The sequence below is a fragment of the Oryza brachyantha genome, chromosome 4, assembly GCF_000231095.2.
Source record: "Oryza brachyantha chromosome 4, ObraRS2, whole genome shotgun sequence".
Taxonomy (NCBI): Eukaryota; Viridiplantae; Streptophyta; class Magnoliopsida; order Poales; family Poaceae; genus Oryza; species Oryza brachyantha.
Window position 1 is genome coordinate 9174297 of NC_023166.2, and position 15515 is coordinate 9189811.

Sequence of the window (15515 nt, forward strand, 5' to 3'; positions counted from 1 at the left end):
CACATAGATCTGTTGTGCATCAATTAATTACATGGACATTATGATGATTTAAACCTGGGGTAAAACTCCATATATCATTGGCTTTCGATCAAGAAGGCTTATATTGCAAACCTCGTTAGAGTATATATGATGGTAAATAATGGTACGTACGTAAATGGTAAATATATATGTCTAGAGCATTAATTAGTATTTACATGAATCTAGCTAGAACTTAAAAAAAAATTAAAGAGTAATAGGGGGAAGTAATTAGGAATATTTGTTGACACTATTAACAGCGGCTCTACAACAACTCTTCTTACAAAACTGAAAATTAGTTGTGAGGGTGAAATAATAATAATAATAATAATAATAATAATAATAATAATATTTTTATTTCATATTATAAGACTTTTCAGCTTTGCCTAAATTCATCCATCGATGAATATATATAATTTATATATATATATCTAGATTCATTAGTATCCATACGAATCTAGGCAAAGTAAAAAAGTCTTACATTATGAAACGGAAGAAGTAATAAATAATTTTATTATGTATTAGAGGTTACCAGATTTTTTTTATTGTCTTACCTGTTGTAAAAGTATACCTCTAATTGAACATGTCTTGTCTAATTGAACATGTCTTGTGTAAGAGAATGGTTCGGGTTCTTGTCTGAAATGTGCCGTCAGTATCGTTGGGGAGGCACGAATCTTGACCCAAGGCACACGTTTTTCATTAATCATCTACGGATCAATCGCAATCAGAGTTAACAGGGAGGCAAGGTACTTTTGACTTGCTAGCTAGCCCCTCTTCGTGCATGTGAGCTACTCCCTCCTATATAAGTATATTTTTATATTATTTATATTTAACGTTTAATGTATTAATTGTTCTATTTAAAAATATTTTATGATGGATATTTTTTATTATTGTATAAAGATAAAATATAAATAGCATTTTATATGTGACTTTTTAAAGCTTTTTATAGTTTTTTAAATAAGACGAATGGTCAAACGTTGGACATAAAAATCTATAAATTAAATTATATTGGAAATAGAGGTTGCAGTGAGACTGATCACATGTTTACAGACACTAAAGCTAACGTCTGTGCAGAAAGTGATTGACGTCGATGATTTCTGCCGACTACGAGGTGATTATTTATTTTTTAAGAAAACATAAACGATATATTTATATAAAAAAATATTCTATGTATAAAACTTTATATATTTATTTTTATATATCTAACAACCAAAGCTGAAAAATACAAATTAATAAAAAAACATCGAAGTCAATACTAAATTTAAGATTAAAAATTTAAACTATGGTTTAACCTAAGAAACAAAAACGAAAAGACATGCGGCGTAGAGCTAGCTGACCGACCACCCTCTTTGACCGGCCGCCGGCGTGCACACGGTGATCGATGCGTCGCCGCCGCCGGCGTCCGACGTGCGTTTTCTCCCGTGTCGGTTTTGGGGCGCAGACCGTTGAACAACTGGCCCGGGCGAGCTACCAACAGCAGTAGCAGCAGTCAACAGTACCACTGCTCACTAATTCCTCTGCATTTATTTGGGTTGCCTGCTCACTAATCTTGTTTTATTTTTCTTTGCAGAGGTCACAACAGTTCACACTGGGGTACTGCACAGTTATAGTGAGGGTTGATTTGTTTGGTTTTCTAGCTCTATCAGATATGAGTATATGGCTAGACAGTTTTCAGATACTGTGTTTGGTTTGAGACCAACAGCAAACTTAAGACTGAGCTAATGTGTACAGTTTTAATTGAGTACTTATGGTCTCTTTTTTTTAGCAAATTTAGGACGTGTTGGTCAAGTTTGGGAATCAACGCATATAGCGTTAGCTGCTCTTGCTATTTGATTAATTGAATACTGGACATGTGGAGTCATGAATCCTCGTAGTTGTTGGATTAATTTAAGTGATGTTTAATAGAGAGGCTAGGTTTGCTCCTCGTCCACTCTGACATTGTAAGAATCTTAACATAAGTCAGATCATGGTTTGAAAAACTGATGGATATAAGTGATTTAAACCATATGTATTTACTTTGAGCCTTTAATAGATGGATTGAAGATATGGTCCTTTCTTATGTTCACTCATTCTCTATCAAGCTATAGCATCGAATTAGATTGTTAAGCGTCGTGATGCAAGAAAGAGGAATAGGTGATGAAAGAACTTGTTTAGAAAGTAGCAAGGACATGGAGACAAAACGGCAATGGCTTTGCTTAAACTATGTACAAGCATACACGAGGACTCAACAACACTATCGACGACACAAAGGTAGCAACAAAAAAGCATAAAGAGTAGCTTTTAGATAGTATACAAAAATAGCACCGCAACAGACAATGTTGCTATGCATGTTTTTAATAGCACCTGAGTCAAGGCAAGTGACGAGAAGCATATATGGGTAGAGAAGGATAAAGAATGACTTATTGCGTACGTAGCATTTGAGATAATAGAATTATAGATTGTCTATATATGTAGCATTTTGCATAATAAGAGTACAAATGTATAGACAAACATGGATAGTTACTGGCATATATAAAGAGTCTTTCAATCCGATCAGAGCTCACCGGTAATATCTATGACTAGCCACACGGTATACTTGTATATATTTTTAAAATGCATGATCACAACATAACCAAAGCCTAAACTTTGTTCTCTTAAGGTGCATGAACAATCCTAGCCAGCCAAAGCTAGGACAGCAAAAGGGTACAATTAATTAGAGGAGGTTTTTTCTCTCTTCAATTTGATGATTTTTTTAAGTTTTGGATTATGATGTGGACAAACTTATAACACTTTGACTATTAATAACTTTTAAAATAGATGAATCTTAAAACTTACTCCAATAAAAGTAAACATTAATCTATTTCTGGTATATATTTCAATAGAAAATCATGGTTAAAGATATGTTTTGAAGTTCGTGTTGTTGTCTAAAACTATATGAATTATACCAAATATTTTTGGAAGGGTTGGATACCTAACGAGTAATTAATAGGTCTGATATCCTCGGTACCATTCCAAAAATGGTACCATGTGGCCCATACTATAGGAGCGGAGTCTGGAGTAGAGCAGGCTAGCACTTTTTTTTTTTCATATCGCTCCAGTGATCCCATTGGCTCCTCGTTGGTTTTAGATGGTGTTAAAACCGTTTGGTTGAGCTCCCTAAATTACGAGGGTGACAGGTCTACACCATCAGATGGAGGCAGAGTAATTTTGACCGTGATCAATTCGCCGAAACGGAGTAGGGCTAGCTCGCTCATGCACGCACGCACTGGCCTTTCTCAACGGATCGATCGATAGATGGTGATGAAGGTGGTGTTTGGGTCAATGGACTTATTTTGAGTCACATGTTCCATCGAATGTTTAGACACTTATTATAAATAAATAGTAAACATAGTTTATAAATAAAACCTATGCATAATCTTAGACTAATTTGCGAGACGAATCTAATGAGCCTAATTAATCTATGATTAGCCTATGTAATGCTACAGTAAACATGCTCTAATTATGGATTAATTAGGCTTAAAAAATTCATCTCGTGGATTAGCACTCATTTATGAAATTAGTTTTTTATTAATCTATATTTAATACTTTAAATTAGTGTCCAAACATCCGATGTGACATGGGGCTAAAAAGTTTAGTCCCATCTAAACAACCCCGAAGAAACAGCACCGGTTTTTCAACGGCAAATACGGGCGCCGGCGACTAGGGGTGGACAGAAAGCTCGTGGCTTGTTAGCTCGGTCGACTCGTGACAAACTTAGCTCGGCTCGGCTCAACTCGTTTCATTTTTCTAACGAGCCGAACTACCATTTTAGCTCGTTAGACATAATGAGCCAGCTCGAGCTGGCTCGTGAGCTGCTCGCGAGCCTAACGAGCTAGACCAAAGATACGTGATTCGTCGGTATTCATTGATTCTACTCCGAAAAGCATGTGTTCAATACTTTATAGGTTTACCATGTGATTTGTTGGTTCAAACTTTAATATTTAGATACAATTTCATATGATTTGCATGTTTGAACTGAAAATTTGCTTATATAATTATTAAAAAATTGTTTAAATTAACTTTTCATGCATGGTTCGCGAGCCTAACGAGCCAGCTCGAGCTTTGTAACGAGTCGAGCCGAGCTGGATTTTTAGCTCGTTACGATAACGAACTGAGCCCGTTCTCTTTAACGAGTTAGACCGAGCCGAGACCGAGCCGAGTCGAGCCGAGCGAGCTGGCCCGTTATCACCCCTTCCGGCGACTTCCCTTCGTCGATACGGCGGACCGTTGAATTCCGGGGCCGCTTCTTTGACCTCCGCGACGGCGACGCCGCCCGCCGCACGCACTCTCACCCTCGCTATCTTCCGGAGCCAATTGTTTTGGTTTTTCTCTACCAATTATATATCTGTAAATTTATACATAGAATTTTTATATATGTATTATTGGTAGTTTAAAAGCAAAAATTGATGAAACATAAAATACGGTAAAAAAAATTCTCTTAAAATTAGTTCGGTTGAAAATTTAGATTTTCAACAGATAACATAAGCAGAAGTGTAAAGTTGGCGTTTCTCGTCTCAATCTCTCCTGCTGATTTGGACTTTCTGCAGCTAGCTTAGAACTCAGTCGTACCTTTGGCTCAGGAGCAAGGGGATAATTAACTACGGTCCAATCAACGCTCTGTTTATTAGTAGTTTCTTTGGTTAATTAACGTGGGTCACGTTACGTAACAAGCAGGAGATCACGTCAGTAAAATCGACCTAGCATGCATGTGCCAGAGTTTAACTGCAGATTTATTCAGACCGGTTTAACTTATCCTCTGGAAACACTAGCTAGCTAGCTATTGCTTACTTAATTGCGTCCTCTCACTAGCTTGGAACATTTTTTTCATAATAAAATTCTATCTCAGCCATACTTGGAACGAACTAACAATTATATAAAAAATTATAGAATTAACACATTGAGTTACAAAAGTTTTATTCACAAATTATTTTTCATTTATAAACATGACGTTTGGCATTTTCTTAAAAAAAAAACCAAACAGTCACACCCGCATTTAGAATACATCTTGGACGGGATGAGATGCATGTATGTATACATGCTCCAATACCATTATACAATTGAACTTGCATCCTTCTGGATAACTTAAACCTTGTTTTTTCCGGATATGACTTTCTTAAAAACTACCCTCTCCATCTCAAAATATAAATATAAGTATTTTTGGAGTTAGGTATGGATATTAAGGAAACATGGAGAAATGATTGAATGGAGCTTTGTCATTAATTGGTTGTGAAGAGACGTAGGTAGAGAAGTTTAATGGAGAATGCTCATGACTGGTTGAAATGAGGGACATGGGAGAAATAGCTACATTTTAGGATATAAGTGTGGAGTAGTAATAAAAATAGTTTTATTTTGCGATGGAAGTAGTAAGTAAATTATGAGAATTTAGATATCCGAAGAACCACGGCAATTATGAGAATAAGACTGAGAATCTAGAAAAACTGAAGTTCTCTAGTTTCTAGCCAATATTATTGATGATTTCTAAATTCTACTGTTATTTTGTTTGGCAACCTAAAGAGAGAATATATTGTTTGGGAGAGGTGGGCCTTATATTCGGTTTGGTTGGCTTTTGGCTCTCTTGGAATCTTGTGTATGGCCTAATTTTCATTTTCAACGACGATCAATCTCAGCCTAACATGATTTTACCACATTGGTTTGCTGCTACCGGTACCGTTAGATTTACACTACGCCAGAACGTCACACCTGTGACGGGATACCACTGACGGGCCAACGGCCCGGTCAGTGCCATCCCTCACCTCTGACAGATTGTAACCACATCTGTCACAAGTGTGGCATCCTACCTCGGCCTAACAGCGGCCCGTCACTGGTGTTCGATACAACTGACAGGCCAACGTGAAAAGCCGTCACAGGTGATATCCCATCACCTGTGACGGGCCGCGTAGAATAAGCTGTTTCTGGTATATCGTCACCTGTGACGGCTTTTCCAGTTGCAAACCGTCACAGTTAACCTCCCACCACCTTTGGCGGGTATTTCTTTAAATCCGTCTAAGGCGTGTGTTCGTGCTATAAATACCCCTAACTGCCAACTGTTTTCTGTCCCGACCAGTGCACTGTTCACAGTTGGGTTGGGAGGACAAAGGAGGCGAATTTTTGTAAAAATTGGAGGTAAAAATAAGATGTTTGACCTTTTGTTTCCTTCAATGTTTGACCATTCATTTGTCTTATTCCAAAAATAATGGAAATATTTTATAATATTTTTTCAATCAAACATCATATAATATTTCTTTATGTTATTTATTGCAGATGGATCGAAAGTGGATGTACCATGTTCATCGTTCATCCACGGAGTATAGGGAGGGGGTCACTGAATTTGTTAAATTTGCGGACAATGATAGAAAAAGCAGGATGAGCCTGTATATATCGTGTCCATGTAATGACTGTAAGAATAAAAAGATGATCCCTGATAGTTCAGAAGTGTATTCCTCATATGATAAGGAGAGGATTCATGGAGAATTATACATGTTGGAGCAAGCATGGAGAGCAAGAGGCAGCTAATGATGATGTTGATGCTGATGAAGAAGTGTCGGATCAAAATATAGTGAACGTCGCCGCAGCTCCAGAAAACATGTTTGCACCGTCTCCGTTAGGCGAAGATACCATTGATTTCGACACTGAATGTCTATCTTAAATGTTGCATGACATTGAAGACGTAGATAACAACGACAGAGACTTTGAGAAGTTTAGTAAGTTGATGGAAGATTGTCAGATGCCCTTATATGATGGATGTAAGTCGAAGCACACCAAGTTGTCCTGTGTGTTGGAACTCATAAAGCTTAAGGCAAGTAATGGATGGTCCGACAAGAGTCTTACAGAACTTCTTGAGCTGTTAAAAGACATGTTGCCAGAGGGGAACAAATTACCCCAGACGACATACAAAGCTAAGCAAGTGTTATGTCTGTTGGGCCTGGAAGTTAGAAGAATTCATGCTTGTCCGAACGACTGTATTTTGTATTACAAGCAATATGCTGATCTGGATGCTTGCCCTGTATGTGCGGCTTGTAGATACAAACGAGCAAAAAGTACAGGTGAAGGAAGTAAGTCAAAGAGGGAAGGACCGGCAAAGGTTGTATGGTATCTCCCAATTACGGAGCGCACGAAGAGAACATTTGCGAATAAGGAACAAGCAAAGCTCGTGCGTTGGCATGCCGAAGAACGAAAAGTCGATGGCAAGCTTAGACACCCAGCAGATTCAGTACAATGGCGGAGAATCGATAGGACTTACCAGGAATTCTCAGAGGATCCAAGAAACATGCATTTTGCCATGTGTACAGATGGAATTAATCCATTTGGTGATTTGAGCAGCCGTCATAGTACATGGCCAGTTCTTCTTGTAAACTATAACCTTCCTCCTTGGGTTTGCTTCAAAAGAAAGTATATTATGCTTGTCATGCTCATTCAAGGACCGAGACAACCGGGCAACGATATTGATGTGTTCAAGAGCTGCAGGCAAGCATGGACACCAAGGTGGAAGAAAGGCTTAAACAGGTCCTGGCCGACATGAACATACCCCGAGGCACACCACAAGCTTTTCACCTTACTCCTCGGGCACATCATGATGCAAGCCCTATCCCTGGTAGGAGCAGTTATGCATCCACGGAGGTGCTGGCCCCTGGTGTACCTGTCGCAGCACTAGCGGCACTGGACAATATAGAGGTAATTGATGTTTTCCTATCCAAATGTACTCCAACACCTTTGCACATTCAAATATTAATTTGAAACTTTACACATGCAGAACGTAGCACAATGTGCCCTATTGGTGAGGGTCCACCCAAATTTTGCTCAGGAAGTCGCTGAGGGCATGGCTTTCAAACCCTCCGTGACAGAAAAGATCCATGGTGCAACCCTACTATCTGGGTATGCCAAGGTGTCCATCAATTCAGTAAAAGATAACTGGTCAGTCTATCCACTACCTGTGCCCCCCAACGATGAAATCATGACTTTGGGTGATGCGTGCAAGACATTCATATAGTGGCCTAAGGAAGACATAGTTGTCAAGATGACTCCTCGTCCAAGTCGACCGACGGAGCTCACACCTCCCAAGTCTCCCAAGTCAAAGCTTTCTATCGAGGCTCCGCGTGGACTAGCAATGTCGTTACCGCATTCACCGGATGCACCTGATATGGATTTGGGCGATATTATTAAAAACATGGCTCCGATCAAGACCACAAGAAAGGCCGATAGCTCCCCACCAGTTGTCAAGGGACCACACAAACATGACCGTGGGGGCGCTAAAGGCAAGGGGAAGGTCGAGGAGTTGGCGCCGGCACCCAAAAGGGGAAAGGCTGCAACTTCAGCGGGAGACACCAAATCGAGGAAAGTTGAGAAGGCGCCAGCCCAATTTGAATTGGGCAAGCCATTGGTGGATGACCATATATTAGTCATGATGGGCATTTATTGCAGAGAGCTATATAAACAATACATGGAGCTGAGCAATGCCAAGCGGAAAATGAGGGAGTCATCCATAGTTGGACATCACGACCACCAGCCGTTCCTGTCATCGCCTACATATGTAACTATAGGCTTTGATGACCTCTTCGACCTGTTCAGGATCCGGAAGTTGGACACCAGACTTCTAAAATGCTACTCCTTGTAAGTGCAATCCTTACTCATTTCTTAATGAACTGTCTCCTACGTAGATTAGTGCTAATACGTACATGATTTAAGGTTGTGTCGGCTTGAGAGTCGTCGCCTTGGTAACCTGGTTGGGTTCCTTGATCCATCGATGATCAGCGAGGTAAATTTACGACACAGCTTCGACGACGTAGTTGAATATGTGAACCAGTGTTTATGGGCCCACCAAGACAAGGAGTACATCATGTGCACACACAACCAACAGTAAGAACACAGTACCCTTCGTGTATATTAAGTCTGAAGTTAAGGTTCTTAGTACTAATGCTAGATATCCACCGTGCAGGCAACATTGGGTTCTGTTAGTTATCGTACCTAAATGGAATAGGGTCGCCTATCTAAACTCCAATAAGGCCAAAGAGTATGATTTCACTGAAATCATTAAGGCTTTAAATTTGGCTTGGGGCCCATATGTGGCAAAGGGTGGTAGGCACAAGGATGGCAAGAACGAGTTATATCATGAAACCAAGTTCGCATGCGCACAACAGATCAGAGACCAATGTGGTTTCCACGTGTGCCACAACATGTCGACACTCCTAAGAGCGGTGAAAGATTTCGACCCTGAGATTGTTTCTAATGGCAAATAAGCTCATTTCAGTATCAATTTTATTTTTCTGAACGTTTTAACCCCTGACTTATTGAACAAAAAGGTAAAGCTAGCACAAAGATTGTACCCATCAACCCCCCCCCCCCCCGCGCTATGAGAGGAGAAGTGTGCGGCTTCATTCTTGCTGAAATAATGAACAAGAAAGGACGTTTTCACGCCACTTAGACATTTTAACTGGTTTAATTCAATGTGATGTACAATTAACCATAAACTTGTGATGTACATTTGAGCACAATACAAGTTGTCCTTGTTTTTATATTTCTGTGGTATGAATGCAATGTAATTTACTCTTATATGTATAATATTATGGTTGTTTGCTAAATTTTCTTCATTTTTGATCAAATACTAATTACGTTGGAGTATTCCATTTGTTTCTCGAATTTAAATACGACAGGTCATACATATAAAAGATATGAATTTGTGGCTTTCATGCATTTTGCTGGGCAAAATTATGGCATTTCAATTGTATATACAAGGTATGAATTTATGGCATTTCAATTGAATATGTTGGGAATTACTGGTACATGTGAAGTTGGGCAATATGTCAAGTTGGAGAGAATATGTAAAGTTGGACAATATTTGAGTATTTGTGACTTACCTGTGATTTTTACTGCTATGTATATGTCTATTCTTCAGAGGGCATGGCTAGCGAATCTTGAGGCTAGCCAACTTTGAGCATTTATTTTTTTTCTAAATTTAACTTATCACTGACGGGTTAGAACTAAAATCCGTCATAGGTAGTAACTCCTCTGACGTGTTCTCGCTAACGAACCGTCAGAGGTGACTTGTCTATGACGGTCACTACCCTTTGGGCCCGTCACAGGTGTGTTACCTGTGACGGGTCCTAACTGGTCGAAAGGTACAGGCGATTCAACACCTTTGACGGGCCGGAAGGTATGTACCCGTCAGAGGTGTGAATCACTTCTGAGGGCTTTCCACCTGTCAGAGGTGACTCCACTCACCAGTGACCACTAATCACTGACCATGGCCAAAACCGTCACAGGTGAGGGTTTAGGCCCGTCACAGGTGATCATGTCTAGTGTAGTGTTACTTCGTACTTAAATATATATACTGTGCATCTTATAATATAAAATATAACATAATCCTATGGGACATATGGATGAGTAACTTTTAATATGGGTAAGATAATAGAACATTTATAGTTAAAATTTAGTTCAAAAGAGTACGTACGGCAAAGTCAAATACTCTATATAAAAATATGCAAAATTCTTGTAAGACACGCAGATGTTGAAGCTAAACTTGAGTTGCTATCCCTTCGAAGAAAATAATAATTGAGTCGATGTATGTATGTCTGGCATTAAGTATATATCATATCCTCGTAGCTAGTAGTTTGGAGTTAATGGTTGGAGTGTCCAACTTGAACTGTTTGTTATCTCAGACGGAGAAACTAAACTATAGCTCTTTCCATATTAGGCACATGTAGTCACATTGTGCTTCACGTCACATACATGGCCAATTGCACGTGAAACTTGTAACCTGACGAATCTGTGTGTAACAACATATACTATGATATGAAAAGCATCCTGTCAAGGTGGTTGTAATATGAAATCAAATAGAGGAGCTCAAAGTGTTTATTATTATCTGAAATATCACAACTATGTAAATATGTAGACCATGTGAGATTGGTTAAAATGGCAATATAAATATTTCAATGACAAGTAGACATTAAGGCGACTCAAAACAGATGTGCCTGTAGTTTTGCAAAATAAAAGGTCAAAGAAAGGAGAGATGACAGATTTGCAGACAAAGGGAATAGAACTTTCCAGAACAAAATGTATCCAATGCAACAGAAGAGAAGAAACGAATGGGCATAGGTTGTACCTAGCACTTTGAGCAACTAAGCCAACAAGAACTGCAGGCCATGCGAAGCCTCTTATCTGAAAGTGAATGAGTACATGTATTGGTTTATGTACTTAATATGAAACAGGAGAGTCAAAAATATACATCTACAGCATAGTGTATATAATTATCCTAAAATTATACAAAAAAGGATATTGCAATATGTCAGCAATCAGAACTCAGAACCATGCGTGGATTTGCTTAGGTTTCTGAGATCATTAAGGGTTATCCTTGTATTTGCACTTGAATGCAGGAAATGTAACCGTGCCAGGACATTTAACTTTTTGCCACTCTTTACATGAAGAGTTTAATCTCTCTCACAAGAGGAGAGTGGCAAATTTGATGTCACTTGCTTGTAATAGTGACAAAAAGTTAAATTTTCCGCTCTAGGATGTTTCTATTTCATAGATAGCATAGAATGAATTTCGAGCCATATCCATTTATCCTCAAAACATCTTGATTGCTTATACAATTATACTGAAGATAGATAGAATGCTGCCAAAAAATGTCAGAGAAGCACAGCCTTTATTTATTCATTCACAGTGGACCAAAATAAGATGTGTTTGTGGAATTATACCAAAGAGTCCTACTTGTGGGCCGTGTATGAAAATAGATTTTCATAAATGGTCCTCTTATGATGACCCCATCTGGATAAGGCATGCGTAGAAAATCCTTGAAATAAGGCTCCTATTGTAGAGCAGATTAAGAAACCCGTGGAAAAGAAGTAAGCCCTTAGTAGACTAGACTATAGATAGATGTATACCACCCTATATTAAGTCACAGGTCGATCGATATAGCACATAATTTTGCAGTATAAAAATATGATTGAAGCCATATTTTTACAATATGACGCACACTCATTCTTATTATTATCATCTTCTAGTCTCTAGAAAAAACTAAGAAAAGTGATACCTTCGAAATGTCCAAATCTATTCGATCCAAAAGAAAGCAAAATTAAAAAAATTCATATACGGCCAAAAAAAAATACGTACATGGTGGGTATAACTTTAAGTATATATGCAAGAGGGTAGACTTTTTTTTTTGCTTTGTCCATAAAGCCACCATAAAGCCATTGAGCTCATCTCCTCCTCCCTTCCTTCTCTTCTCTCTCTTGGCTGTTCTTATCACTACACGTCGTCCTCATCTCGGCCTCCAAAGTCCAACTCCATCGCCGCGCGCAGCTGATCAATTAAGCTCGCTAGCGAGCTCTCGCCGTCGACGACGGCAAGAGATCGAGGTCGAGGCAGCAGCAACCGGGAGAATTGAAGTGGTCGGTCGCGGCCGGGGAGATCAGGTCGGCCGATCGAGTAAGGTGGATCCACGGGTCAGGCATGGCAAGAGGCCCCTACCGGCCGGCGAGGAGGAGGAAGTCCAGCCAGCGGCGCCGGCAGCAGCAGCAAAGCAGGAGCAGCAGGACGAGGCAGAGCTCGCCAACGCCCAGCTGGGAGGATTTCCGGCGCCGGTCATCGCCGCCGGGGCTTTGGCGCCGGAGACGACGTACGCGCAGTACTACTACGCGGCGCGCGCCGACCACGACGCCTCCGCCATGGTCTCCGCGCTAGCCCACGTCATCCGCGCCGCCCCCGGCCTGCAGCAGCTCCCGGCCCCATCCGCCGCCGGTCCTCACGCCCCCGGCGCCTTCTACCCAACCGCCGCCGCCGCATCGTCCTCAGAGCACCACCACCACCGGCTCGGCCACTCCTCCTCCTCTTCCTCCGCCTCCGCCGCCGCCGCCGACGAGGAGCTAGGTAAACCAAGTTATTACCACCGCACAAGTTACTAATCCCTTTCTCCCTCCGCCGCGCCACGCGCGCGCCCTTGACCCTGACTGCGAAAGCATGGCACGCGCGCGCGCGCCATAATTTGGAAGCTTCGCACCCGCCAATTAACCATGCCGATCCTCCTCCCCACCTCCCCGTTAAGCTAGCTTAGCTTGCGTCGTTGCAATGCATGCTTAAATTACCCACTTAATCAAACTAAACCACGTTAATTAACGCCCAAATCGCTGCCTATTTCGTGCCGCAAGATACGCTAAAAACTATGCGAAAAATCTATAATTTATATATAAATTAATCCATCTAATTTTATGCTGCGGCACACGCATGCTGGCTGGCTCCTCCTCGGTCTCCTGTTACGTTATCCATGACGACACATGATTAATTAATTGTGGGGTTTAATTAAGGTTGGGATTAATGAATTGTGGGTGTGCATGCAGGAGGGAGGAGGAGGCACTACAGAGGGGTGAGGCAGCGGCCGTGGGGGAAGTGGGCGGCGGAGATCAGGGACCCCAAGAAGGCGGCGAGGGTGTGGCTGGGGACGTTCGACACGGCGGAGGACGCCGCCATCGCCTACGACGAGGCGGCGCTCAGGTTCAAGGGGACCAAGGCCAAGCTCAACTTCCCCGAGCGCGTCCAGGGGCGCACCGACCTCGGCTTCCTCGTCACCCGCGGCATCCCCGACCACCGCCGCGCCTACCCGGCGTCGGCGGTAATGCCGCCGCCGCCGATGACGACGCAGCACCAGCAGCAGCAGACGGTCGTGCCGTACCCGGACCTCATGCAGTACGCGCAGCTGCTGCAGGGCGGCGTCCGGGCCGAGGTGCAGGCCGGCGCCGCCGAGGCGACGGACCTCGTGATGATGGGCGCCGGCGTCAACCTGCCGTTCGGCGCCGTGTCGCCGTCGTCGACGATCTCGTCCTCGTCGACCTCGCCGCAGATACTCGACTTCTCGACGCGGCAGCTCATCCGAGCCAGCCCGCCGTCGCCCGCGACGGCAATGTCCGGCTCGGGCGTGACGGCGGCGTCGTCGACGTCGTCCACGACGCCGGCGTCGTCGCCCGGTGCCTGGCCGTACGGACCGGAGCGCAAGAAGAAGGGCCCGTCGTCGTGACGTCGTCTCTGACCGATGCATGCATGCGTGTGTCGGCGATCGATGGACAAATTTTAGATTATGATCAATGGAGAAGAAGGCTTAGCTCTACACGTACGAAGACTAAAATGCATGCAATATGCATTGGGGTAAGTGCTAAGTGGTTAATTGGTGATTTTTGCTGGTTAATTAATTAATTACACGAACATTAATTTTTCCTTTTGATCATCATCTTTTGTTTTTTTTCCTCTGAAAATTCTCTTCTTTTGTTCATTTTAGTTTCTTGGAGGTAGTACTTATTAGCTAGGTATGTAGTAGCTACAATCTCTAATTGTTTGTTGTTTAATTCCCTCTTTTGTTCAAGTGTGAACTAATTGTGCAAATTAGTCCAGCTAAATCAAAGACAGAGGATTCTTATTTAATTATTGGTTAAACATGCCCCTTTTTTTAGATATGAAACAGTACACTTTTTTTTAATTTCGGAATGATTGCGACCCCTTTTGTTTACATCTTAATTTGGATTATAGTGGAAGCTTCTTCGATGAGTGATCTCTTTGGCAGACATTGGACATGTCCAAAGTAATTAAATCACGTCGATAAAATGAATTTTAGATTACCTTTAGGAATAACATTTTGTTTGTTTGGTAACATGCATGATGGGTATCAATCAAATTTAACTAGGTTGGAAAAGAAAATGGAATCTTCTCTATTAGCTTCTCTTCTTATTAAAAGATTTGACTTTTGTTTGTTCAGACTACTTTTATTACTTGTTGCAATATTGGGCATCTGTTCTATCAATTTATCATCTACTTAATTAGCTAATCCTCCTATCTCATTCTCAAATGTAATTATATTTGAGCATGTGTCATAGTGGTATGGATGCCTTTAATGCATGTAGCATATTTCAAACTCCAACCATATGTACTTTTAGGAAAAATTAAAGTTGGAACCGTAACAAGAATAATCTAGAGAGAACCAGAAAGCTGCAGTTTGGTGAGGGCATTTTACTTTTGCAACGATGCTTTGAGATGATGAAGATTATCCACAACTAAGTATATATATATTTAGTAGTAATAAAAAAATATATAGCTGAAGTCATCCATTTCTTTTTCCAAATCACTTTTGTATATATATTTAAGCATGTATCATATATACCATGCTAGCCTCTGGTTTTTAATGACATGAACCTGCATGTGCCACGTAGATATTTTAACTCCTATATGTGATCTCAATTAAGTTCTTAGTGTAAATCTTAGAGTATGTGGATTTGTGATTTGGTACCATGTGTGGAGATTTATTCGATCAAGTTGCCGGCATGTGATGATACGATCGAAATATGGAGGGGAACCTAGCTATCATGCAAGTATATCATCCCCATCCCGTGCATCTAGAAGATAATATGGTCGATGCATGTACCGATTCAATGCCAAAGCAAATGCATTCAACTGCATTTTTTGTATCTACATATTATTTTTATATAGCAGTACATATATATGTCCAT

At 41.2% G+C, this 15515-nt stretch overlaps 1 protein-coding gene across 1 annotated transcript; it reads left to right on the top strand.

Annotated features, from left to right (window-relative positions):
- Positions 1–12218: 12218 nt before the first annotated feature.
- LOC121054245 (ethylene-responsive transcription factor ERF113-like) lies at positions 12219–14473 on the top strand. The gene is made up of 2 exons (XM_040523460.1): positions 12219–12894; positions 13362–14473. Exons 1-2 carry the CDS (start codon positions 12693–12695, stop codon positions 14033–14035), a joined length of 876 nt encoding a protein of 291 aa, XP_040379394.1. The 5' UTR covers positions 12219–12692; the 3' UTR covers positions 14036–14473.
- The last annotated feature ends 1042 nt before the right edge of the window (positions 14474–15515 follow it).